This window comes from Python bivittatus, unplaced genomic scaffold (assembly GCF_059951505.1).
Source record: "Python bivittatus isolate LINGU-HERP-01145 unplaced genomic scaffold, Pbiv_v1 ctg000160_np1212, whole genome shotgun sequence".
Lineage (NCBI taxonomy): Eukaryota > Metazoa > Chordata > Lepidosauria > Squamata > Pythonidae > Python > Python bivittatus.
In genome coordinates, this window is record NW_028277076.1 from 1,030,537 (window position 1) to 1,057,238 (window position 26,702).

Below are 26,702 nucleotides of genomic sequence, written 5' to 3' on the forward strand. Positions count from 1 at the left end.
GGAGTCTCCCCAGGACAGCGCCATCACCCGCGACATCAACCGAACGTTCCCTGCCCACGATTACTTCAAGGATACCGGGGGAGACGGCCAGGACTCCTTGTATAAAATATGCAAGGTACCACCTTTGGGAATGGCACGCTTCGTCTGCACGGCTTGGGGTTCAGGGACAGCCTAGTGGGGTGGAGGTCGGAGAGACTCGTACAAAAGTGGGGACTGCTAATCTGGGGCCTGCTAACCCGGCCCCTCAGTCTGGCCCCTTCCAGGTGTCTTGGACTGCAGTTCCCAGAATCCCCAGCCAGCTTGGCCAGGGCGTTGGGGTCTGGGTTTTGACCTGTCGAGAGGCTGCCACAGAAAGGGGCTTCTGGAAGAGCTCAGCTGTTGCTGGGGTGCCTCCCTCCATCCCCAGAGATAAATATTCAGTCCCTCGTTTGCATTATAAGGCAGAAGCTGGTTGATAAAATGCGGGAGGTAATTAACAGGTAAAAAGCCAGGCTGGGTTCTCTTTTGATAGCTTTCCCTTGTTGATGGGAGGGTCTCTCCAGCTCTTTGAATCTGGCATTTAGAAAGCTGTCTCCTCTGCCTTCGCCAGAGATTGGGGGCAGCTTGGCTTCCTGGCCTCCCCCGAAGCACCCTGTCAAAATGTGCCATTAAAAAAGAGGAGCCCTGCCCAGGAAGCCGCTCCCCAGCCATCTCTTCCCCTGTTCTTCGTGTTTAATTCATATTCCAATCAAAGGCTGAATAGTGTAAAAGCTTTGCGTGGGGTTCATGTCTCCGCATAAAGTGGCAGAGCCTTTTTTTGGAAGCGGGCATTGGGTGAGAGGCTCAGAGCCTCGTGGGCAGGGCTGATGGTGCCCACCTTCCTGCCCTGGTGAAGGCTGACTGCCAAGCGGGATTCAAGGCCAGAGCCTGGCTTCCTGAGAACCCCTTCCTCTTCCTCAACTGAGTCAAGTCACAGACCCCTGGCCTAGCAGAATCACGGACGTTTCCCCATTCCGTTCCCAGGCCTATTCTGTCTACGACGAAGAGATCGGCTATTGCCAAGGGCAGTCTTTCCTGGCTGCTGTGCTGCTTCTACACGTGAGTCCCTCTTAGCTCTTTGACAAGGACCCCTTCATGTACAGGGGGGAGACTTGCCTTCCAGGGACACCTCCAGGACTGCTTTGAGAAGAGGCCCCTTGAACCCTGAACTGGGGTGTAGGGAAACCAGCAGGCAGGAGTGCCCCAGCGTGACAGTGCTTCTCTGCCAGTTTGCACAAGATTGCAGCCAAAGCCCTAAAACAAGCTTAACGGGGTCTTTAAAAACAAGCAGGGGGAAAACCAGACAAAGCTCCACGCCAAATTCCAGGAAAAATAACAGACGAACCCAGCTTGCTCAAAGGTGGGTGGCAGGACTTTCCTGTTGTGCATTGCTGCTTGTCTGTTGCAAGTCCAGAGGTTGGCCTTCCTTGCAACAACTTATTTTTAAAATTTCCTTTTGATTCGATTAGTAGGGCTGCTTCTGAATCTTTCCTTCACGGCGCAGACAGAAAGAAGTTTAAGGTGATTCTGCTGATTTTTGCATAATTAAGAGCAGGACAGCAATTTAGCGCCTCGTTCCTTCCTTTTGTACCATTTTGAATCTTGATTAATAATTGGAGGCAGTCCCCCCCAAAAGGAAAAAAGTCTGTCTTGAAAAAAGGCTGGCAGACCAGTTCCCACCCCCCCGACCCTCTCCAAAGAAGTTGGCTTTGGAGGAGGCCTCCTGCGGAGGCTGTCCTCGGGGCAGCTAACAAGGGAGACCAAGAGGTAGTGTCAGATGCCAGGGAACGGAGAACAAGGGTGACCGTCCCTCCTGTTAACGGATGTTGAATGGATGGAAGTTACGTGTACGCGCACATCACATGTGCCAAGGGGTCAGATTTCCTCTGTTGCACCTGAAATGCCTCCTCTGGGTTGAACCCTTCGCGTGGGGCCAGCCTGGAATTTCTCTTCAAGTGGGTCTGTCAAGAGCCTCTCCCCCTGGAAAGGATGTCCGGTCCCTTCCTGCACACAGAGGGCAGGCATTTGGCGCTGTGTTTCCATTGGATTCCTGAGCTTTTTCCCCTGCCTTTGCAAAGTCATTTTTAAATGGTTTCACAGAGTTGGGTGGATTCCCCCCCCCCAACGCCCTCCTGTCTCTGCTGTCAGATACCAGATGACGCTTCCCAGAGCTTCCGGCTCATTCGTCACCCAGATCGATGACCTTCTTTTCTTTTTCTTTTAAATTCCTCATCCTTCAGCTCTTTTGAAGGATGGCCCTACCATCCTTGACAGCTAAATATAAAGAGACCCACTGCTTCTGTGAAAAACCAGACTTCCTGCTGGATTGACAGAAGCACATTATTTTCTCTTGCTCTAACCCCAAGAAGGATACGTCAAGTTATTCCAAACACATGCAGAACTTGAGGGACTGGAAGACCGCCATGGACTTTGCACAGCTCAGCTCACTAGAGGCAAAGGCAGGTTCCGCAGCCAGTTTGAAAAACAGAAGAGATTTTGGGTCTCGGAACCCCTTTAAAGCTGCTCTGGAAAGAAGGCAGGTCTTCGACGCTGCTTCTTCTCAAGACCCAATGGTTGCACAGCAATGCCTGTTGGTCTCCAGGCCAGCACAGGGGTCTTCATTAAGGCTTCCTTGGGCTTTTTGACAGAAGCTGATCCCTTGATTCAAGCTGGAATCCGCACTCGATGCATGTGCGAATAAATCTCTGGATGCCAAAGTCTGAAGAAAGGCTGCCCAATTTTTTTTCCAGCCAATGGCAACCCTGTGTCTTGAGTGACATGCCAGGAGCCCCAAATATTTTAAATAACCTTTATTAAGTTAACAAAATGCTCTCTCTAGGTAATAATTTACACCTTCTGTCCTATAAAAACATCACCTTGGTGGAAACATTGGAGGGCTTTGGCTGCACCCAACCTTTTGGGGGCCTGTGTAGCTGTGCATTCCTGCCCGGCAAAATAAGCTAGGTTTGGAGATGGCTCCTTGGCCTGCATTTCAGCCAAGATGGCCAGCTGTGGTTTCCCCTGTTGACCAGCCAGTTCCCCTCCCTGGACCAGTCCACAGTGTCCGACTGTCTTCTTCTGGGAGAAGAAAGCAGAAGCGTTGGGATGTGATAAAAGGAGGCGGCTGTGACTGGCAAGGAGAAAAGCAGATTCTTCCCAGTCAGCATGGCTCTTGGTCTGCTCGGCACGTTTGTGGGCAGCCCCTCGGCCATCGTGTCTTCTCCTTCCAGCCACGGATGAGCTCTTGCTCTCTTTGCTGGGCTGACTCCAGCCAACGGGGAGTCGAGCGGGTTGACTCGGCTGCTGGCAGGAAGGGCCAAAGGGAGCAGTTACAGATCGATGTTTAGATTTGGGGCCTGTTTGTTTAAAAATATGTGACAGCAGCTTTTGTTCTCCATTTTTTGACAGATGCCTGAAGAACAGGCCTTCAGTGTTCTGGTCAAAATCATGTTCGACTATGGACTCAGGGAACTTTTCAAACAGAATTTTGAGGACTTGCACTGCAAGTTTTATCAGCTGGAACGCCTCATGCAGGTAAGACTGACGCGGCCACGTCTCCCCTTGAAGGGGCCGCCTGGGTTTACCAGAGAGGAGGGTGCAAGCAAACGCTGGCATCGCTGTTAATCCCAGTGGCTCCTCCAAAGATTGCCTTGCCATCCTCGTAGCTGGGCATTTTCTGTGGCTGGCGAGCAGCTTTGCGTAGGGTTTTCCTTTAACTGTGAACCCCGGGCGTCTCAACAGAATCTTCGTCCATTTATTTCTAAGTACTTTTACTCTTCTAGTAGAAAACAGCCAAGGACAGCCTAAACGCTGTTCAACCAACGATAAAGAGATTCTGGGGACAGACATTAAAAAATAAAATTCCAACCAGCCCAAGGCCTTTGAAATGAAAGCATCTTCGCCAAACATCTAAGATTTGCCAGGGATATCACAAAGATAAAAGGGGTTATTTGGGCGTATCCTGGAGACAATGGAGCAGTTGATAATGACTATTTGTGAGTCAAGGATCCAGTCTGGATCTGCTGCTGCTGAGATGTTTGTATAAAACAACAGACGGGGTTTTTTTTGTGGGGCGGTGGTGTTGGTGAATGACATTATTCGAGATTGGGAAAAGGGGTAATTGGATCAGACAGCTCAAGAACCACTGACTGAAGCCTGCTGCAAATCCTCAAATTGCCATTTTAAAGAGGAGAGTTTAGCCACGGAGAGCCCCAGGGTTAATCTGTCAGCATCTCCGTGGAGCTTGGCAGCGAGGGTGTTTGAGGGAGGAAGGTCCGGGCCTTTTGGATTTATCACCTGCTTTAGAAGTGTGGCCCATTACAGCTAATCAAGGACTACAGTTAATCTCCCTTGTTCAGAAACTCCTCCAGGCTTCCATCTTACTCGGCTTCTTCCAGAGAAGAGAATATTTCAGTAAGGCATTAAGCTGTTTTTCAGGACCAAAGATGGAAGGCCCCTCTCTCTCTCTTCCGTTTCCCTTTCAGGAGTACATTCCTGACCTCTACAACCACTTCCTAGATATCAGTTTAGAAGCTCACATGTATGCCTCCCAGTGGTTCCTCACCCTTTTTACAGCTAAATTTCCTCTCTACATGGTCTTCCACATCATCGACCTGCTGTTGTGCGAGGTACGTGGTGCTGCGGTGGTTTGTCCACGATAAACTCGGCCGAGGGTGGCCCTACCCCAAACGGGGTGCCTGAGAAAGGTTTCATGCTTCTGAATGAAAGAAAGACAGAAACCAGCTGCTTTTTTCCTATTTTCCACTTGTTTTGTAGACATGACATCATGGTTTCCGAGCATTTTTATGGTATTTATATTATTTTCTGCCTTTGAGATGTTAATCGCTTCGTTTCTCAGAATCTCCTTATTGAGGGACTGTGTGATCCAAAGCTCCGGTTGCTGGCGAGGGAGGCCCGCTTTGTATTTCAGGCTCTCTCAGAGGCTGTGCATGAGCCATCTGAGTTGCAGGAAGGAAATGATTCAGCCAGCCCGGAAAGTTTTGAATGTCGGTCACTGGGCAGCTGGGGCAGAACCCGGGAAGCCATTTCCAAATAAAAATGCCCCTGAGCAATTAGCGTTTAGCCACCCTCGGAGATCAAATCCTAACCACTATGAAGACAGCAAGGTGGGTCTTCATAGTTCTTCTGACAGGCCCTACTCCCGGGCATCTCCTTGCCAGCCTAACCCAGTAGAGCACACCAGCCACCTTCAACCTGGTGCCCTTCTATTGCGTCATACTGCAGGACCCCACATTCCCAGCCAAACGGGAGTTGCAGTTTGACCCTTATGGAAAGCACTGAGGAAACCCTGGGATCAAAATTAAAGCCTTTGAGCCTGTCTCAGTCCGGGAGCCGTTCCTGATAGGTAGGCTGACCAGGTTGTGCGTGAAGTCATCCAACCTCTTCTCTGAGTAACTGCCTCCACTCTCAAGGCAAGAATCTGCCTTCTTGTCCCTTTTAAGATCATTATTTCATTCCCTCTGCTTGGGGATAATGGCAAAGGGAATCTTGACCTTCTGCATGGGGTCCTTCCAGCCTTTACTCTCCCCCGCCCTTTACTCTGCTCTTCTCAAGACAGACGTCCCTTCCCTCAAGTTCTCTTCAAAGGACTTGGGGATGAGGGGACGCCTTAGTGCAACTTGAAAAAGCGTCCCTCTTCCAGGCTTCAAGGTCCAAACGTTGACTTGCTTTTAGGTTCCCACGTAATAAACCCAGTAGAGTAAATCTTGCTATTCGGGAGAGTCAAGATAAACAACATGCCAGAGAAGAGAGCCAAGCAAAGACGACGTTGGCCAAGTTGCAGTGCCCAGGAGGCAGTTTGAAATTTCTTCACTTGCTAATTCTTGCAACATTTATTAATTCCCACTGGACCTTCCTTTTGCTAGCGTGAAACAGCACGTTTCCGCTGTGCCCCTTTCACGGAAAGATCGCTTTGTTCTCTTCCTCTCCCGGCTGGAGCTGCCTTCCCTGAGGGGGCGTTGGGTGTTACCCAGCCCTGCCTGGTGCTGAAGACAGCCAAGGGGAGCACGGGTGGGCCCTTGATTTGGCACCCGACTCATTCCGACCTCTTGGCTGACAAGAGTGAGGAAAAGGAACCTAAACAGGATCTGCATTCCTTGCCCAGAGCTGGTGCCTAGACCTTCCTCACCTCTTCGGGAATTTTTTTCTCAAGTGGTGTTGCCCACGCGATGGGCGGGCACAGCTTGGGAGAAGCCGCAACGTTGGGTCTCCTGGACGTCTGCGGCTTCTGTGGCTTTTTCCAGCTGAACCAGCTCTTACAGAAATCTCAAGACACTGTAACCTGTAGGCATTTGTCCTTTCTTTCTTTCTTTTACAGGGCATCAGTGTTATTTTTAACGTTGCACTTGGATTGTTAAAAGTAAGTACTTCCTTTTCCGTGCCCAATCACCTCATTCCCGCTGAGCCCCACACCCACAAGGCAGGCAGAGCGGAGAAAGCTGGAATCTGAATTCCTTGGGGAGTGAAATCATTTCAGGCCCAAGTTGCAGTAGCTAACCAGAGGATGAGGGAGTTCAGGAAGCGTGAGCCGGCTAATATGCCTGGGATACTCAGGTCCTTCTCCCATGCGGGTTGCAGAAAAGAACTAGAATACCAAACCGAATCAGGAAAAAGGCTGGGGGGAACAGAGAGGCTGAGGTCCTTGTTCTCTAAATTGGCTCAAGAATCTTCTGTAAGAGTTTTATGCTCCAAAGAAAAGGCCAGGGAGAAGTCAAATGCTTCCCTTCTTCCTCGGAAAGACGCTTCCATCTCTACCCGTTGCAATTTTGCTATTTTCCTGGCTCTTCTTCTTGTGCGGCTCGCGCTCTGTAAGGTGGAAAAGATGTGCATGCTTTTAAAAGAGCGAAGCTAAATTGTTTTCTGAGTCCTCCCTTAAGGGAGGCAAAAGGCTGTTCCTTGCCTCGTTCTGGGGTGGAGGTGGAGGAGCCAAAGGACTTGCCAGCCCCACAACTTCTCCCCCCCTGCATTTTCCTAGACAACCAAGGATGACTTGCTGCTGACAGACTTTGAGGGGGCTTTAAAATTCTTCCGGGTGCAGCTGCCTAAGAGATACCGCTCGGAGGAGAACGCTAAGAAACTGATGGAGCTGGCGTGCAGCATGAAGGTAACTGGGTGGAACCGGCCAGCCCCGGAGGAGGCGGAAGATCTCCGTCTCTTCCGAGGAGGGGGCTGGAACTCTGCCGCAGCATCTCGGTACTCTTGACAGCCTCTCTGTCTTGGAAGCGCTCCTTCCAACATGGCTGTTCCACGGCACAGCAGGCTGAGTCAGCCCTATCTGCCTTGGGTCGTGTCTGGAACTAAACCAAGATGGATGAGCCAAAGACAGGAACCTTCCCGCTTTCCAAACGGTTGAAACGCGTGTGAACGTGACCTCCCGTGGAACTGAGAAAGGAGGGCCGAGCACGCCTGGGGAAACCTCGATCTTTCGAGCAGGCCTATTTCGCCAGCCCCAGTTGAGGGTGCTTTCTCTCCTCCCTCCTCAGCCCCATCCTGATGACTCCCGTGATGGGTACACCGTCCCTTTCATCCTGATTTGATGGACTGTTAAAAACAAAAAGCACTTAATGAGATCTTAACTTCTCTCCTTGGGAGTTGCTTTGCGGCTTGCTCTTTGGCAGCGTTACACTGGAAGAGCAGAAAGAGGAATCCTGCTACATCCTCCCCCCCTCTGTGCGTGCGTGTGCACACACACTCACCGACACGCTCCTGGGTAGCTCTTCTGCCTCAGGGTCACTAGAGGGAGCACCAGGACAACTTTCACACAACCCCTTTTCTGGCCCGGCTTTAGCATCTCTTCACACAGGAGGCCAGGTGGGGCCGAGCCTTGCGGTCCCTGGCATGGGCTCTGCCGCCCTGGTTTGCCCTGTTTCTTGGCACAGCGGTGAAGGTATTGATGACTAGGAGTTGGGAGATCTGGGTTCAGGAGCACCCTCAGCCCTGAAAGCTCCTCCAGTGAGAGGCCATCCTCCAAAATCTCTGCAAGGGTTTGCGGCTGGCCTCTGAGGTGGTATCCACAGCAAAAGCAATGTGCAAAGGCAGGTTTTTTGGGCTCAGGTAGAGCAGTGTCTTGCACTGGGCAGAGCTTTCGAGGCACGAGGTTCCTCTTCTCGGGATAGGCTGCGTCTGCATCCCTTCCTGCTCAGGCTGAAATCTTTAGTGGAGATTAGCGGCCTATATTTATGCTAAATTCTCAGAGTTGGTATCTTGGAAAAGCTCAGCTCTCCCCCGTGAGCCGTGGCAAACATTTCTCCCGAGTGTGCCGTTTACTGTTTATATTTTGCTAGTTTTCCTGTCTCCGTTCTCATGTCCTCTCTAATTTGCTCTGGTTACTTTCAGCTCTTCAGTAAATAAGTAAGTAAAAAAGATCTTGATGGAGTTCTAATATATTTTTTTTTAAGATTAGCCAAAAGAAGTTGAAGAAATATGAGCGAGAATATCACACGATGCGGGAGCAACAGGCTCAGCAGGAGGACCCCATAGAAAGGTTTGAGGTAATGCTCTCCTGCCTCAGACATGCCCCTTCGAGGCTCTTCTAGGGGGTAGCAGAAAGACCGCAGATTGGGTCCAGCCTGAACCTAGTCCGAGGCCTTCCATTCCCGTTGCAAAATAAACCAATTTCTTTGCAACAAAAACGTTGAGGTTCCAGCTAAGAATCTTGAAGGGCATCCGATTCAGCACTTTCCCAGTGATCCCTTGCCAGTAGACGGGGGAGTCCGCCTTCTCTATCTTTTCGACCTTGTTGTTCTCCTCCTCCTCTGAAAACATTCGTGGGCCTCACTCATATGGCCTTCAAAATCAGAACAGGCCGAGAGCTGTTTCTGCATATTTGGGCACTCCTTAGTTGCCATGGCTGTTTTCAGCTGCTTTAATTTCCGAGAGATTCTTTTATTATGAAAGCAGGGACAGACAAGCCCAAGTGACTACTGGCTTGGGAACACACGTTCCGAAGAGCCCAAGTCTTAATTTAATTTATTGGATTTATGATGACTGCCCATTCCAGAAGAGACTGGTCAGCTTACAAAATCCTTGGGTGGAAGTCTGATGGAGCCAGCATGGATGCTGTTGCCAGCAACTGAGGTTGGGGATTCTGGTCTGGGAGTGAATAGCTGAGGGGAAGCCTTGGGGAGTTCATCATCTGCCCCCTCGAAGGAGACCACATACCCTGTTGGCTGAATTTGTATGCTGCACTCCCCCCAAACCAGGACACTGACTAGGTCACTGAATGCGAGCTGTTGATTCACACACACAACATCCTGGCCTGTGTGTGTGTGTGTGTGTGTGTGTGAAGAGTTTCTGCAAACAGCTCATCTAGGCACAGCTTCCCCTCGACGTCTGGGGGGGTTGTGCGTTTGCATCCTTGTAAAGGGGGTGGCATCAGTTTGGGGTTAACGCCTGCCCCTTTTGGCATCCGTGCAGCGAGAAAACCGGCGCTTGCAGGAAGCAAACATGAGGCTGGAACAGGAGAATGACGACCTGGCCCACGAGCTGGTTACCAGCAAGATCGCCCTGCGGAAGGACTTGGACAACGTAAGGATTCTCCCCCCTCCCCCCCGGGGCCATTGACATTTCCAGCACAGGAACAACTTTGCCTGTTGGGGAAGCAGAATTTTCCTGGGCATCTTCTTCGAACACGTGCATGTTCTAATCGTTTATTTTCCTTTCTTTCTGCCCATTCTGTTCTCCACTTTCTCTCCTCCTCTTCTGTGGCCTTACGAGAAGCGCCTCTCACACTGGCTCTGAGACTTGTGCATGCACGCAGGAGGAGAGCTTCCAGGGCAGAGCCTCTTGGTTCAGAATCATCCACCTCTTCTTCTTTTTTCTTTAACTTTCCACCAGTTTGGCAGGAGGTTCTTAGAATTGGCTGAGCTCTTCTGGGGCCGCTTCCTAAATGCTTGTGCTGCCTTGGCTGGGCTGTTTAGACTGCCCCAGCTGGCCCAGCCCTGCCATATTCATGTGCCAGGACATGCCAGGCAGCCCAGCCAGCATGGTGAGGGATCGATCCTCCCGCTGAGGCTGAGGCTTCACCAAACGAGGCTTGGGAAGTGTTCGGAGCACTCCTGGCTTGAGGGAGCAAGAACATCATCCTGGTTTACGATTCTGACATACGAAACCCCAGTCACAACCCTCTTCGAGGCCAAGATTCAGCTCAGGGTCTTGCCATTCTCTTCTCGCTAAATGCCCACAGAGCACCAGAACCGTAGGATTTGATGCCATTGTGACAGCTTTCTAGTTTGCTTCCTAGGCAGAAAACCCAAGAGACCTGTTCTGGCAGGAAGCCTTCCACATGAGCAAGCAGGCTCTCTTACCAGTCTGGCAGGGTGGTGGGCTAGAGGGTCTTGGTGACCCTGAGACGCATGTGAGCCCCCTCCTTTTCTTCTCTAAGAATTGGGTCTGCAGCTTCCTTATTTTACCCTGCTCTCCATTATCTTTAAATCTCGGTTTGGAACATAGTGACGCAAAACCCAAGCTCGACTCTCAGAGCGCCCCCCCTCCTCTCTCGCTCAGTTTGGGGGGCAGTGCCTGGCCAAGAGCCGAGTAGAGTTTCCCCTCTTCAAACTGGACCTTGGCCTGGGTCATTGGGCTGGTGGTGTTTCCCATTCCAGGCAGAGGAAAAAGCTGACGCTCTGAACAAGGAGCTGCTGATGACCAAGCAGAAGCTGATAGATGCCGAGGATGAAAAAAGAAGGCTAGAGGAGGAATCAGCTCAGGTTAGGGCAGGATCGGGGTGGAGGGGAGCCAGATGGGCAGGACGTGGGAGGGGAGTGTGGTTGGTTCTGGTTTTTGGCGATCCTTCCTGCCATTCAGCATCCCAGAGCCACCCCAGCTGAAAACGGAAGCACCCTGAATCGGTGGCTTTGGTTTTTCTTCCCAGAAAACCTCCACCAACTCTGGTCTGGGAGGGTTCTCTTGCAGCTGTTTTGTGTTACCCCCACTGCCGCATTCCTGCATCCCCATTAGAGAGAGAGCAGTGGTGTCCCAGGATGGTATGTCCTTGCCCCAAGCTCCCCAGACCGCTGGACCTGGCGTTTCTGCTGCATTCTCTTGTGACTCGCCCCCCCCCTCCCCAGTGGCTTTGGGGCTCAGAGGGGAACGTGGTGCGCTGGGAGGCCCTGGTGGAGGGGGTGACTGACCGGGTTTCCTGTCTTCTCTTGAAGCTGAAGGAGATGTGCCGCCGGGAACTGGACAAGGCCGAGTCGGAGATTAAGAAGAACAGCTCTATCATTGGAGACTATAAGCAGGTGTGCAGGAGAAAGCGGCCTCCAGGCTACTGGGAGGAGGAGGAGGAGGAGGAGGCTGGGATGAAGCTGAGCCCCTCCTGGCCAGAACAGCTGCATCTACCGCCTGCTGCCTTGTTATACCAACCCAAGGGGGGAGCGTCAGGGAGGGAGCCATCCTGCTGGTTCACCTCAAAAAGGGAAACAGAATGGGGTTGCTGCCAAAATGATTGAGGTTCACCCTCCGTTAGGAAGAGAAGCCAAATCACTTGGGTTTCTTAGATTAAGAAGTAAAGCAACCCAGATTCCTGAAATTACGCTCCGGAAGGTTTGGGCCAGGCCGAAGGAACTGCAGCTCGTAGTTACGAATTTGCTGTCGCTAGATGTAGCACAGGCCCTTTGGGCGCGAGAGCTTAGAAGCACAGAGAATCGGGGGGACAGGCTACGAAGGGCAAGTGGCCAGCGTGGGCAGCAGGGCAAGGGGTCAGAGGCCCTACCTGGGTGGGTGGGGTGCTGCTGACCCCTCCGGACTGTCTTGCAGATCTGTTCCCAACTGAGCGAGAGGCTGGAGAAGCAGCAGGTGGCCAATAAAGCTGAAATCGAGAAAATTCGGGTAAGTAGAGGCAGAGCAAAGCATGGGGTGGGGAGGATTGGGGTGGGGAGCGCGAGGACAGCCCTCCGTGGCAGGCTGGGGACGTCTTCCCGATTCCCTGCCTTTGGCGCCCATTCTGGACCCGTGTCTCTTGAACTCTTTGCATCGTGCTGTTTGTCGGGAAGACCCTCTCTGCTCCTGCTTCGCTAAAGGAAGGCGGGGGGCTTCAGGTTGCAGAGAGAGACAGACCTGCAAATCTTTGACCTGGGGTGGAGCTGTTAGCTTCAGCCTCGACAGACCAGTCTTGCAGTTGGCCTTGGGGGGGCAGTGCCACGCAAGCGTGAGGCCCTTTCTGCTGCTGCCAGCCACCTGGGCTGCCCCAGCAGACGCCAGGGCGTCTGAGTGGAGGAGAGACATTCACAGTCCAGTGTTCTTGGGCACAGCAAAAAGTCGACGACTGCGAGCATTGCCGGGAGTTTTTCAACAAAGAAGGGCGGGTGAAGGTGGCCGGCATCGCCAGGGAGGGCTCCGATGAAGACACCGACGAGGAGAAGGAAGTGCTGAAGAACCAGCTGCGAGAAATGGAGCTGGAACTGGCCCAAACCAAGCTGCAGCTGGTGGAGGCCGAATGCAAAATCCAGGTGAGCGATGGTGGTGCTTGGCCACCAGGGTTACGCCCAGCCAGAGCTTTCTGCCTCCACGGGAAATGTAGAAACAGGAGGATTGGATCTCTCTTCTGACATAATTCCTTAGTTGGGCCCTGAAGATGAAGGCTCACAGCTTCTCGGAATGGGCCATCGAGGTTTGGAGTCCTTTTCTTTCTGCCGCCCTTGAGGGCTTCCTGGACGCCCAGTGAGGGACGCAGGCTGATCGAGACAGCCCTTGCGCTGGCCTAGCACGTCTCTCTGGGCTTCTGCCATTCCAGTTTTATGCTTGGAAATCAGGCGCCTTTACGAATTCTTTGCCATCTGGACCTCTTTAAAATCAACAGGAGGCTGGCCGCCTAGAGTGGCGAGTTTTGCGAAGGGGGTAGATATTTGAGGATATTTACTTTACAGATGATCTGGGAGCAGGCAGGTTTGCTTTCCTAACTGAGGGCGAGGCTGGTAGGGGTCCAGGGGCATGCCTGATCCATTTCTGGCTGGCTGGCAGACACCCCCCTCCCTTCCGCTTGACGCTCATCCCACCTGGTTACCTTTCAGGACCTTGAGCACGATTTAGGGCAGGCGCTGAACGAGGTGCAGGCTTCTCGGAAGACTTGGTTCAACCGGACGCTGAGCTCCATAAAGACAGTGACCGGCGTCCAAGGGAAGGAGACGTGCTGAAGAGCTGGCTGGCCACCTCCTCGGGGGCTCCTGGGGCCCCCCCGGGACACCTTCTGCCTTCCAGAGCCCGCCTCGGCCGGCTGCCCCGCAGGACAGAGGACCAGAGTGTACATAGGACTCCAGAAACACCCCGCACGGCGGGCTTTTCCGCAGGTCAGCGACCCAAGGTGGACGCGAGGCTTGTAGCGAGACGCGGGATCTCCATACTACTGATTATTTAACCAGAGGGCGTAGCTGTAGTCCAATGCTTTTTCCCCCCAGAGAAGAACAATATCCACTCCATTCTGCAGTCCGTTTGGAGGCACTTTGCAGGCCTAGGTACGAAAAATTTACCAAAATCTCTAACTTATTGAGTTTACAAACGAGCGTTTTATTTTTGTTTTTTTTTTACAGTTACAACTTTTTAAAAGATTTTATTTGAACAGAAGAAAAGGAAACAAACAAAGAAAAAACCCCTCCACCACTCTTTAACGAAAAGTTAAGGTTAGCGTCAGGGAGTGAATGGTTTCCCACTCCTTCAGGCAGGGGCTTGCATGGTTCTCTTTCGGAAACGGGACTCACCCCCTCCCAGATGTTTGTGCGTTCCCACCCTTGTCTCTCTCTCTCTCTCTCTCTGTGTCCGTCCCAGTGCTTAGTTCTCTGTCACTAATCAATTCTATGCAACTTGGTGGGGCGGGGGCTTTTTAAGACAACTCCTTCCGCTGGGGAGCCCTCTTCCTCCTCCACAAAAGCCGAGGAGAAGCACCGTTTCATCAGGGTCTGTTTTTTACATGTGGCTCGTGCTCGTAAGCTCGGCTCCCGTCGAAGCCAAGACGGCCCGAGCCACCGTTCCTTTGCCCACCGATTTCGGGAAGGCTCCGCTTTGTCAGGATTCAGCCCAGCCTCCGTTCTGAAGCAGCAGCTCGGCCCTCGGCACGGGAACCCTTTACTTCTAGTTAGCCTCTCTCTGTTTTGGTCCGCGGTGAGTTTTTCTGCTTGCAGAACGCGTTTGAAAGCAGACGGGAGAAATGCGAGCGGGATGGGGGGAGAGAGACGGAGCTTCGTTTTGACTGCGGAGGATGCTGCTGCTGCTGCTGCTAAACTCACCTTTCTGGGCCGACTCTCCGTTCCTCCTCTTCCCCCCGTCGTCACGCCACGTTTTTCGTAACTACACTAGTAGGGATTAACGCTACTTAGATTTCTGAGTGCTTAGAGTATCCAAACTTCTCAGCAGAAAAGCAGCAGAATGGAGGGGAGGGGCGGGGCGGGGTTTGCACCTTTTTAATTTATACTGGTTTGTTCTATGCTGAAAAAGCAGTTTTATCAGCAGATCAACTTACTGCGTGCAGCGCGTGAGCATAGGCTGGTAACAATAAGAGGCACTGGTTTGTATATAAAGATAATTTTTATTTCTGAGTTATTTTTCTCATTGACCAGACCAATGCTAGCTAACGCAAAACTGAGACGAGAGGTGAGGCCAGGCGATGCCCGAGCATTCATGATTTCTCTCCCCTTAACTGTATACATGAATACCTTTATTGTTTAATAATACAAAACAAAAAAAAATGACTGTAACTCCATTGATAATAAAAACGTGTGGACGTTGTCGTAGAATAGTTGCAGTGCGTAGAATTTTGGATTGATATATAAACTAGTAAAATTGTATTGCTACCCGTGGTGGTCTTTATTTCACTTTATCGGCCTTCTCTGAGCGGACAGCAGGAGGCAGCCTTACCCTGAGTTGGAGGGCGGTCCGGCTAGCACGTCTTGCTTGCGCTGGCTGGGCGGCGGCGGCGGCCCTCGGGATGTCGGGGAGCCGGCTGTGAGCCCAGATGCTGCGGGTCAGGCCTTCCGCGTGCAGAGAAGGCGCTCAGGCACTCGGCTTCTACAGGCAGGCCTCCAGCACACCAGCCACGGCTGTGCCGGAGAGAACAGAAGGGGTCGGAAGCCTCTCGCAAGGGACACGCTCCCAGGTTTGCGCTGCACCGCGCTGCCTGCGGGGGACGAGGCCCGGCCCATGTCTAAAGCGGCGACCGACTTTTGGCATGGTTTTTCTTTCTTGGGGGTGGGTGGGAAATACAGCAGACCCAGGAATAGCTTGCCATACGTGCAGCGCAGGGAGGAAGGATCCGACATCGCGAGACAGTCCAGTGGCAGGAAGCTGGATGCTGTGCTGCTGGGAATAGGGGTTCCCAAGCAAGGGGAGACCTGGGAATGTCGCAGCGGGGCTGTTCTTTCCTTGCAGAATGGGCAGGTGAGACCTTGCACCAAGGGGGCATTCTGCCTTCAGCGCCATACCTCCCCTCCACGAGTGTCTCTTTGCCCTTGCTCCCTTTTGCCTGCAGAAGAGGCTGTGCGAAAGGGGTGGCTGTTTTGGAAGCAACTCGCTCACCCGAACAAACTCCCAGTTCCTGGTTCTGAACCTTCTGCACTGGAGCAGACGCCGCCTCCCTCCCAGGCGAGCTTTCCCAATGGCCGCGCCGGGCTGGAGACGGTGGCGTTTGCCCAGCCCAGCGCGTGGCCACGCAGCCTGCCCCTCAGGAGTGCTGCCAGTTTGGGAGACGGGGGGTGCTGTGCACGGGGAGTGCTGAGCGTCTGCGGGTGCCGCAGGCAATGTGGCGTCCTACTGGCAGGAGTGTCTCTCTCTCACCAAGCCCCCAAGCAGCCCTGCCCTGGTGTTCTGTGGGGCCCTGACCTTGCCAGGTGGCAGAGCTGGGGGAAATATTTTCAAGAAGCGGAACAGGATATTTGCAAAGCAAACATGATCTTACCCGACAGAGGAATTAATGAGGCCTCTGGCCCAGCGCACTGATTCCATTAAGAACTAGGCAGCAACCGTAATAGCACGCAGATGCCTAATAGAACATCATTGTTACTACCACTATTACGCTTTTCGCCTGTGCCAATTACAAACACCCAGCGATCGTCAGCGCTGTGGAATTCACTGGAAAAAGTGGAATTCTAGCACGACTTCGCGAGACAGGAGAAACAGCTGGGAAAATTGGCCCCCGAGGTGCTCTTTAGCCTAGAACAGCCTATTTCACACAGGTAGCAAGGCAGGAAACCTTTCCAACCCCACAAGGGAGGGCTGTGCAACACACTTGGAGCTCACACCACTCCTAACCCGGGCTGGGGTGCGTGGAAAGATTTGCGGCTGCTTCCTTCCAGGCCAACGGTGACTTAAAACGGGGATCTTCTTTTAAACACGAGATGCTTAGCCATGCTCAGCCTACCTCTGAGCACTCCACATTTTTCTCGGGGAAAAAAGTATCTGCCAGGGATAAACAGGGTGGAACCGATCCTGGCGTGGTCTCACCTGCAGCTCGGCTCCGGGACCGTGGCGTAAGCCTGCTCCCCCGTGGAACTGAAACGGAGACATAACCCTTTTCCTTTATCACCTGCCCACTGGCTTTTTCAACTCCAAAGGCACTGCGCTCTTCGTGTCTCTCTGCAGGGGGCTTCCACGAGAAGAGGTGAACTGTCGGTATTTGAAACCCGGAGCAATTCCTTTTGGTTTGAGACCCTGCCATCCTTTCTGGCAGCCGTTCCTGCTTGGCTTGCCTGGCACCGCTGAGAATGGAAAGCCTACCGCCTCTTTTTCCTTTTCCTTTTCCAACGTGGGGCTCCGACCAGCAAAAATATTTCCCTCTTTGTCTTTCACAAAGGGAGGGGGAAGAAAAGCACTGCATCCAGGAACGCGAGCCCGTAACCGAGAAAGAAAAGCAGGCTTTGGAGCATGACGTGCTGGAGGAAAGAAAGGCCCTTTGTCAACCCTCAATGTTTCAGCCAAAGCAGGCGAGCCAAGGTTACAGCGTGGCTCTTCTCGGGCAGACGCTCCAGGAACGGGCGTACGGGGGACGCTGCTTGAAAACTAGGCAGCCTTTTCCATTTCCTTCAAAGCCCTAACCCAAGCTTACGTCGGGGAAAAGCGTAGCTTTTTGCAGGATACGACAAAGCAGCATATCCTCAGCAGACGTCCAGAGGAGGGACAAGCCATTTGGGCCACCCGCAGTAGGTGATGGTCTTCCTTCTCAGTCTCTGGCAGAGGTATACAGATGTTGCTCGTGGACATTGGGGAGCAAGGGGGTCCATTTTCAGCCACCTTAACGAGACCATCCATCTACTGCCAACCCCCCTGCGACTAGGAACTCACCTGTGTTTTTCTGGATCTAGAACTCTTCCAAGATGGAATTTTAAGCACAAACCCCAATGCGGCCCCCGTTTCTCCCCTCCCACAGCGTGCTGGGATACTAAAACCCTTTGCCCACGGCTATTTCTCATCCGCCACCTCTTAATGTGGAGTGAAAGACTCATTCCAAGGGCCACCCTTTCAAATCAGCCATAAGAATTAATTTGTTCTATTCATAGCTGGATGTCCATTGATTCTAAGCGTTAAGGTAGATCTTTAAAAGAAAGAAAAAGATCAGCCCATCAGTTGAGAGATCAATTTTTAATCATCGATAGGAAAACATTAATATCTTATTTGGAAGCATTAGAATAGGTTGTCCTCTTCTGTTCTTCAGGCTAACAATGTGTTGGTGTTCAGTCCCAGCTGGACAGCCGGGACCGTCAATGGCTTGTATACCCCACCACCAAGTCTGTGGAAAACCTGTTCTCCCTCCCACCCTCACTTCAACCCACGAAATGTGGCACCTAAACTTGAACCAGGAGCAAAAAGTAGACCTGGAGCAGCCGCTCCAAACTTGGCTCCCTGTTCGCATCCCGAATTTTCAGCTCTCAGAAACCTCTGCCACGATGGCTGAGAATTCGGGGAGCTGTGTGCCGAGGCGCCAAATTTGGAAGTCAGTTTTGGGTGCTTTTCTGACAGCTTTGTCCTACCCTAACTCAACAAGACTCTTCAGGGAGAGCCTTCTGCAGCACAGGCACCTGAATTTTACAGCAGGCAAAGCCCAGATAGCCCTGTTGGGCTTGCTGATAAACTAAAGACAATGCACAACGTTTGGTTTTTAAATGTTCCCCAACCTTAGTTTTGCTGAGCTGGAAAGTGTCGACACAGCTTCCTTGGTCTTTAACCCAATAAATATACTTCCCCCCCAAAGTCCGAGGAAGCCTTTTCAGAATCCAGTGTGTCCCCCTAAATATTTACATCACATTGTATAGAGAAGGACATGAAGAAAAACTGGCATACGTACGAAGATGTTGCAAGATAGCGGCATGGTCTGAAAACGCAGCGACAGAAATATTCTCTAGGCTGAAAATAGATGTGCTTAGCTGGTCACCCCTTCCAGGCACCACGACCTCAGCTTACAGCTGCTACATTTCAGCTTATTTTACACACAAATGTCTCCGGATGCAGCTCTGGGGCGAATGGAAAACAGAATTGCTGCAAAACGGTCACAGGCAGAAGGCCACCCGCCTTTGGGAGCAGAAGGCACAATCCGTGGCATCTTCTCCCACACCGAGGGTCACCAAGGAGCCTTTCACAACTCTGCTCCCAGTTGGCCTCTGCCTTCCCCTCCCAGGTAGCTCTACCTTCGTGCTACGACTCTGCTGGTCCCAAGCCCACCCCTCCACAAAGTGGCTCGGGGCCCGCTCTTCCGGGCCAAATCCTCCTCTCACCTTTTCTTGGCAGGGCTTCCTAAGAGCAGCTCCCGTTGGGCTTCATCCTACGATGCTCACTCAAAAAGCCCACCTCATCGAGGGCGCCCTTTCGGCAAGCAAGTCGCATGGCGCCATGTGCCCGGGCTGACTGTTAAAGCATTTCCACCAGCGGGATGTTGAGGTTATGGCTCGAATCCCAACATCACCCTGCCTGTCTCAAACACGCCCAGCCATGTCTTCATGGGCTAAGAGAGGCGTTGAGCTAGCTAAGTTCAACGGGACGGGGGGCTACTGCCGAAGTACGTTTCCGACGTCTGTTCCATAGTGCAAAGCAGGAGAGCCCCCGTGGCGACTCTACTGTACAATTATTGCTGTGGTTCCAAGAGCCGGGGTGGGGGTGAACGTCACCTATTGCTTTCGGGGTGTTCGGGGAAGCCGAAGGGTTTTAAAATAGCCGTATAAACAAGCCCTCCCTCCCCCCGAGTCTGAGTTAGCTCTTGCTTTGAAAATTCATTTGTGGAAAAAGCACCTTCTCAAGCTGCGCAACCCGTTTGCTCTAGAAGTCAGAGAAGAACTCTTGAGGCCCCAAGTGAATGATAAAAGGCATGACGTCAAGTGGTTGGCAGTAAGGACTGTCAATGAAACAGCCACCTACAGCATGGGAAAGAGCAGAGAGGCGAGAGAAAGAAAAGGGCAGGTTAATTTTCAAAAACGGGGAGGCTGCTTAAATTTCTCTGCTCTTTCCAGCTGTGGGTGGAGTTTCCATTGCAAAAGGGGTGCACGGGGGGTACCAAGCAAAAGGTTTCTAGCCACTTGCAAATGCACTCGCTCCTTTATCTTAATAGGCAAAGATTTATCTAGCTATTGAAAACAAAAACAGCTAAGATAGCCGATTAACGTTTTTCAGTAAAGCAGAGAAATATAAAATATGCAGCAACAGGGCAAGGTTACGACGTGGTTAGTAACTCCCAACATGACAAAAATAAATGGAGAGGGGGGAAAATGACTTCATACCAATTATTGGAAATGAGTGCCATCGCGTTGGAAAAGAGCATCGCGCTCCAGAGAGCCACAAGAGGACCGCTCGGGGAAGTAACTCCTCCGTAACTTTGGGCTCGGCAAGATATTTGACGTGGATTTAAAGAATTTCACGGCCTCCACAGAACCGCCACCCTGGACAATCGATCCAGCCGCCAATTGCACGGGACGAATTGATATCGGATCCTCTGAGTGCTCCACCCGCCATGCTTTTCCAAGCTCCATGATGGCTCCTTTTCATCCATAGGCCAATACTGTTCTCGAATGGAAGACAACGCCCCACGCAGCATTGGGGGGCCACCCTCCCGCCCCCTTTTAAGAAACAAACAGACGCAGAAATACACAGGACCGACAACAGTTGTGTGCTGCGCTGACCGACAAAGGGCCCCCAGGTTGGATTAAAGCATCACCACCCAGAACGGCAAGCGAGGGGGAGCTACACCACCAAGGGAAACGGGCACGAACGACTGGAAATGCACATTCCGAGAAGCACAGCGACCGCCGCGTTTGCTGCGTCTTCCTTCCTCCTTTCCAAAACCAGCTGTGGTTCCTTGCTTTCGGGGCCCGCGTTCCCCGCCTGGCGCTCGGGCTCACCCTCCTCGCCCCCTCTCCCCCTTTTGAGCAGCCTCCTGCCCGGGATCCCCGGAAGGTCTCTCCAAAGCCTCCTCGGAGGGGCAGCGCTTGAAAGGGGAACCACAGGTGGGGGACTTTTGAAAAGAGCCACAGGGTCGCTTGCGTTGGGCGGGAGGTGATGCCTTAATCGCCAACCGTCGTCTCCTCGTTCACGTCCCCTAATTTCTTAGGGGCGCCCCAGAACAGCGGGCGTGCCCCCGGCAGAGCCGAGGGAGGAAGAGAGACGTGCGGGTGCGCCCACAGCGTGAACAACGGCCGTTCGGGTACGGAAATTCAGGAGGAGGGAAGATACCGGCCTATGGCTGAAACAGTGGACTATTCACAGCAGTGCTGGACGAGACCAGGACAAGTAAAGTAGCAAGTTTTTATGGGGGCTGTTGCTGCTTCAGATTCTTAGAATTAAGCAAGGCTGCCGAGAAGAGGAACGTACTTTTTTAGCCCCGTTGGGTGGGTGGGGAGAAAGCGCATCAATGGGCTATGAAAAGGAGGCCACAAGAACCATCTGTGAGTCTGACCCGTTTACTGGAGGTTGGTTTCTTTTAAGAGCTTTGGAGTGAAGAAGACCTAATTTTTACAGGCTGAGCAACTGCACCTTCGCTGGGCTGCCTCGGCTTTGCCAGACCGCCTTTACGGCGTGGCAAAAGCTCGCGGTCTGGGAGCACCCGGGTCTCTGCAAACCGTCTCAGCGGATATTCTGGCAGGCTTAGCGCCAAAGAGGCGCCTCCTGCTTCCGTGGGGCGGGGGCCTAACGGACGGAAACCCTCGACAAATTCCAAGCCCTCCGACCGGGTTCCAAGTCAAAAGAATTCGTAACGGAGGAGGAAAACCTGCAGCTTGCAGAGAATCCAAAGTGGAAATCCTGGTGCACAGGTGCTCAGGAGAAAGGCACAGGTGCGGGACTGTGGGGATCGCAAGGGGGCAGCCCTGCTATCCCCGTTGTGGGCCCAGAGAGTCGTGGGAAACACCCTGATCGGCAGGCACGTAACCTGGGAGAGACCCCGCCAAGCCCTAATGCGCAGCTAACGTTAAGATGCAAGAATAAACTAGAACACAGAGACTTCCTAGGTTATCAAACTAACCCTTTCCACATTCTGCTTCCTTTTTCTTAAATTTACTGGCACGTCCGGTCCTTAAAAAAAACGAAAATCCTGAAACAAGACACTACATCGCATGAGCCTAATTTGACAGACTGGGCCCAGGGCTTTGTATTAGGAAACAGGCAAAAACTCTCTATTACAACAAAAACTGATTTTATTTTGTGATCAGCGTTTTATAGTCTATACATCCTTCACAAGTTTTAAGGTTTTACATAATTCGGATACTCCAGTTAAAAACAAAGCATCTAAGTTTCTTCCCTATAACAGAAGGTCGATATAAGTTATTTTGGGGTGGGGGGAAAAATGAGGTAACCATTTTCACAGACCATAGTTTCGTGTGTATTTTTGTCTTCAAGTTTTTAGAGAACTAAATTTGCATTTTGTTAAAATAAAAAAAGTGGGGAAAGATGGATCTTTACAAATGGTTTTTGCTCAAGGGTGTGTTCCAAGAAAACCAGGGTTAAAAAGTAGGCAGACTAGCTGTGTGTCTGTTCCTCACTTTCTTCTAACATCCTGTCCTGCATATGGAGGTCGCTCAAGAGGGGGTTGGTCTCAGCCGTGTGCTAAAAGAACGAGTAATGGGGCATTGGGAAGGTGGGAAATTTCATAACTGGCAACAGCAGCATTCTCTTGGGCAGACCTATGGAAGGAAGAAACCAAGAGGACTTGGATAAATCTAACAATCTGAGAAAGTAAGCTAGAAGAGGAAGAGGAGGAAGAGGAGGAGGAGGAGGAGGAGGAGGAGAAGGAAAGAAAACCATATTGCTTTGGTCTCCTAGTTCTTTCCCAGCATCAGAATATAGGGTGTGTTTGTGGTACAAGACTAGTCCCCTGATCAGTCCCCTCCGCCACCATCCCCAAGATAACACCGGTCAACTCCTTCCCCAACAGATTTCTCAAAATGAGCACGGGAAAAAGTTAGTGGGGAACTGGCTTAGCTCTTAGTGAGCTATGCCAGTTTAGAGGCTGGTATCAAGAGCTTGGCCCGTGCCACCGATCCCGGCTACCACCAGCGGTCTCGCAAATCTCGCACCGCGCTGCACGCAAGGAAAGCCGCACGGCGCAGCATGGCTCCAACCCCCGAGGGGCCGATTATTCCTGCATGACGGATCCTCTGGGGGGGCGGCAGGGGGTGGGAATGGAGGGGAGGGCGTTTTGAAGGTCTCTCTTTGCCTAATTTTAAAAATTCTTGTGGCCTCGCAAGGAATCTGTGGGAGATGCTTCTGTTTTGTTTAAAAGAGAAATACCAAAACGAGAAGGGTTTCCTGTTGGACGCTCTCTCAATCGTTTCGCCTACGCGTCCGTTTTGGAAATCAGAAAGCAGCAACAGCAGGTATTCCAAGAGGATCGACATGGTCAGAGTGAAACTTTTCCAACATGCAAACAGCTCCACGCAGGCAGAGAGAAGAGAGGAAGGAACAGGGGAGTCCGCCCGGCCGGGAGCCAGGAGCAGCGCCTTCGTCCCCAGACTCGGCACCACCACCAAGCGACCAAGCGACCAACCAGACATTTCCAAAAGACAGAAACGAACCAATGAAAGAACCGGTGAGAACTGTTTATGCAGAGAAAGAGGGCAGCATTTCTCTGCATAAGCTGTTGGAGTCAGCGATGGACCGCATTAGTCAGCAGCGGGACGGAAGCAGGGAAGGGAGGAGGCTAAAAGCTGCGCGTCGGCCCCCAGGTTTGACTTCCGCCCACGTTTCTGGACCTGCAACGCGTTTTCTCTTATCTTTGCGCCGTTGGCTGCCGCTACCACAGTCTCCTGCCGCTTGAATGCACTGTGGGAGGAGAGCTGTGGTGGGGCACCGTTGCCTAAACCAGGAGGGTCCCAGGAGCATCTTTTCCGACTCGGACGTCGGACTGATCTTGTTCAAAAGCAGCTGCTTTCATGAGCTGCAGCTCATTCTGCAGATGCATCCGACGAAGGGGGCGGTCCTTCACCAAAGCTGGCGCCTTTTAATACGACGTGTGAGCCGGAAAGGGTGCCAGATGCCGGCCCGTGCTTGAATGGCCTTGTGCTGGGGGTGGGGCTCTACTTCAGAAGGCCTTCTCTAGGGAGGGGGGACTTGACCCCTCTTTGAGAGTTTGCCTCTATAACTTAAGACCTACAGACCTACAGCCCCAATTTGGGGCGGGGGGCTGGGGGAGAAAATGGGGAGCGCAGGCTCCATGGCCCCCTCCTTTCCTAGACATGCGCAGCTTCTTCCAAATGCATGGAGGAAGAGTGACCGCCGGCCAAAGAAAAGACTCTCAGCAGGGCACTTTGACTAAAACCTTCTCCCAGGTCAAAACCTGCACCGGCTCCATCGCCCTCGATTTACCTTCAGCCTCTCCAAGCAGAGGAACCCCTCGCGCCCCTGAAAAGCTGATCCTTCCTGTCCAAACTGGTTTTGCAGAAGTGTTTATTTCTTCCCGAGGGAAGATGGCAAGATTAGAGCCAAGTCAAGGCCCAGGACTGGCAACTCCAGCTGGGAGTGGCTCCATTTAGCGCCTGAAATTCAGATCTGCTACGTGCAAAGCAGGGGCCCTTCCGCTAACCTACAGGCTTCCCTGGGATTCGAAGGGAGCTGCCTCCACCGAGAGAGACTTTGGGGCTAGGCTCCCAGAAGAATCCAGCAATGCTGAGGGCACAAATTTGGCAGAATCTCCTGCGAAGGCTGGCTGGAAGTGGGCCAGTAAATCATGCAGAGACACAGCAGGCAGCCTCCAGCAGGAATGGCTCCTGTGGATCCACCAAAGCTTCCAGGGCAGAGGAGCTGATGCTGCAGCCATTGTTGACTCCAAAGGCCTTTCTGCGTTTCCCCTCTTTGCTGCATAAAACTACATTCAAAGTCTTCAAAGAGCCAATTCTTTCTTTCTTTTTTTTTTCTTCCCCAATCATTCAAAGTGAGGCTTTTTTTTGAGTTCAGGGCTGCGGGGAGGGGCAATCAAGGGTCTGAGGGGGGTGGGGAGCAAAGCGTAGACCTGAGCAGCGCCTGTGGGGAGCAAGACCACCCTGGCCCGTTGGCTTGGGGAGGGAAAGATGACCTGGGGAGCTCCCAGTCATTCCAACGGGTGGGCTTTCCGTGGGGTTGGGACGCACCCTACCTCCTTCAAGGTGTGGGGAACCACCGAGACCATTTTGAGGAAGAAGAGTTGGGGGGTTTTGCTGTTCGCACAAGGGCAAAGCTGCTAATGTCCCGTAGCTAAAATCTGGGGGTCTCGCCTCTGCAGGATCAGGCAAAGGCAAGCCGAGGGTCCGCCCCCAGGCACCCTCTCCCCTCCACATCGAGGGGCCACGGACACCAAGGACTGAACTGGCCGTGTGGCTGCGGCCCCCTTCTCCCATCCGGGGCCCCTCGAGGCACGCGGGTGGACAGTTCCCATCGCCCCCAGCCAGCCTGGGGGACGATGGAAGTCGCAACGGAAGGCCCACCCTGGAGGGGGCCCGGGGTGGCGACGGCAGCCCACGGGACCACGGGTCTCAGGGCCCTACCCAAGGAGGCGAGCAAGGAAGAGAGCGGGGAGGAGCCAAGAGGCTCCGCTACAACAAAGACTTGGCCCTTCGAGGTGCTTTGAATGGAGCACGAGATGCTGTTCAGGAGGCGGGGGGACGGGCTATCAGTTCTGGCAGGAGAGGGGAGCAGGCGGTTAGAACAAGCAGCTCTTTTGCAGTCAGGCAGAAGCAAACCAGGAGAGGCAGGTGACGGCAATGAGAGCGGCTCGGCTGATGGCCATCCAAGAGAGGCCAAAGGAGGCCCCCGGTTGCCCCCCCCCCAAAAGCTGGCCTGAGAATGTAGAGCTACACACGGCTGCACAGTAGACAAGGAAAAGGGCAGGACGTACCGTAAGCCGGCGCGGCCGCTGCGGCGTTGTATCCGTACGGTGCCGCGTACCCTGCAAGGGAAGCACACGAAAGCGGTGACGGGTCCTCCTGGGGGGCATGGGGGGAAGGGGGGGAAGCAGGCGTGCCCAACATGCCTGCCCTTGGACCTCGGACAGGGAACTCCCCTCTGCTGGGGGGATGGATCCTTTTCCCTCTCCCCTTTTTAAAACCGTCGAACGGGGTCAGCAACAGAGCGGACGTTTCGCGACGCAACGGACAGCATTGCAGAATTGTGGGGCTGGAAGAGACCCCCCCCAGAAGGTGCAGGACCACCCCAAGTCCTTCCGTTTATTGGTTTCTAGGGCTGGGAGGGAGGGAGGGAGGGAAAGGGCCCCTTTCTTCTTCCGCGTATCATGCTCCACTTGCTAGGTCTTGGCCAGCTCAACCCCAGGCCTTCAGCGGTTCCAACCACCCACCGCCTGAGCGGAATAAACCCGTGCAGAAAGGAGGCTGCACACGCAGAATCTTTCGGCTGGGGAGGGGAGGAGGAAGAGATCCACCGAAGGCGAAACTCCCCCAGTTCTGGGTCTGACCAAGGTGCCCGTTCGGTTGAAACCGACGCATCTTTCCTCTTAGGATGAGCTGCAAACCTGCATCCCCTTCCCAGGAGGCACGGACTCTCTCACGTGAAAAGGGCGAAGGCCAAGGGCATGATCCTTGCACAGACACATGCACGCGCGCTTGGGGATGGTGACCAGAGACATCTGGGCACCACAATTTAATTGAAAACGGGATTTCCTCCCTCCAAAGGGCCTAAGCAGGACTCGGATGCTCTGCAGCACCCATGAGGAAGCCCGAAGCTGTTCTCACGCCTGGAACGTCGGCCTCGTTCTTGTGTGGACCGAGCCGTGGCAGGGCTTGGTGCTCCCCTGTCACGACCACAGAACAACCCGGGCTGGTTCTACCTGGTGCCAGGTAACTGGTCGCCGCCGCTGCCCCGACAAACGCCCCACGCATGGGGGCCCCTCGTCCTCTCCCTCGCGCTGCTGCAGACATGGCTGTGTTTACAATCCCTCCTTTGGTCTGTAGAGAGAGGCAGAGAGAGAGAGAGAGATGCAACTGCTGTAGATTCGGTCTGTTGCATCTTCAAAGCGGAATTTGGGTCACGGACTGTCACGACGGACTGAACGAGGGCCTGATCCGGTTACGAGAATGAGACTCTTAAGAGCAACAGGCCAGCTCAACCCTGTATGGTAGTCGATATAAGTGGACCGGCGGACCAAGTTCTTGGCTCCTTCTGCAAGACACCTGCGAAGAGCTTTCTCTTCCCCAAGATGCTGTGTTGAAGGGCCCCAGTTTTCCCTCTGCCAAAAACCCTTCCTCAGTTCACCCCAGCTGGATCTGCCTCCCCCTTCTCCT

General features: G+C 53.0%; 2 protein-coding genes across 12 annotated transcripts in view; one reads left to right on the top strand and one right to left on the bottom strand.

The window, feature by feature from the left end:
- RABGAP1 (RAB GTPase activating protein 1) overlaps positions 1-14,819 on the top strand; it is a 42,429-nt gene extending 27,610 nt beyond the window's left edge. For both annotated transcript variants that reach the window (XM_088146858.1, XM_088146859.1), the window contains exons 14-26: positions 2-115; positions 1,003-1,077; positions 3,427-3,552; positions 4,503-4,646; positions 6,356-6,397; positions 7,013-7,141; positions 8,436-8,528; positions 9,454-9,564; positions 10,641-10,745; positions 11,193-11,276; positions 11,794-11,865; positions 12,288-12,485; positions 13,047-14,819. In XM_088146858.1, coding sequence (XP_088002984.1) covers positions 2-115; positions 1,003-1,077; positions 3,427-3,552; positions 4,503-4,646; positions 6,356-6,397; positions 7,013-7,141; positions 8,436-8,528; positions 9,454-9,564; positions 10,641-10,745; positions 11,193-11,276; positions 11,794-11,865; positions 12,288-12,485; positions 13,047-13,169 — 1,416 coding nt within the window. In that variant the 3' untranslated portion in view covers positions 13,170-14,819. The remainder of the gene's footprint in view (position 1; positions 116-1,002; positions 1,078-3,426; positions 3,553-4,502; positions 4,647-6,355; positions 6,398-7,012; positions 7,142-8,435; positions 8,529-9,453; positions 9,565-10,640; positions 10,746-11,192; positions 11,277-11,793; positions 11,866-12,287; positions 12,486-13,046) is intronic.
- A 2,470-nt stretch (positions 14,820-17,289) lies between these two features.
- The window catches only part of STRBP (spermatid perinuclear RNA binding protein), a 53,074-nt gene continuing 43,661 nt past the window's right edge, over positions 17,290-26,702 (bottom strand). For 5 of the 10 annotated variants that reach the window (XR_015797275.1, XR_015797273.1, XR_003084149.2 and 2 more), the window contains exons 16-17: positions 25,304-26,366; positions 21,615-22,118 (exon numbers count right to left, since the gene is read on the bottom strand). Coding sequence is in view for 4 of the 10 variants with exons in the window: in XM_088146860.1 (XP_088002986.1) it covers positions 19,267-19,361; positions 25,304-25,354; positions 26,249-26,366 (264 nt within the window). In the remaining 6 variants the exon portion in view is untranslated. Of the gene's footprint in view, positions 19,362-21,614; positions 22,119-25,303; positions 26,367-26,702 lie in introns of those variants that run through there. The other 5 variants (XM_088146863.1, XM_088146862.1, XM_088146860.1 and 2 more) reach the window with 4 other exon arrangements.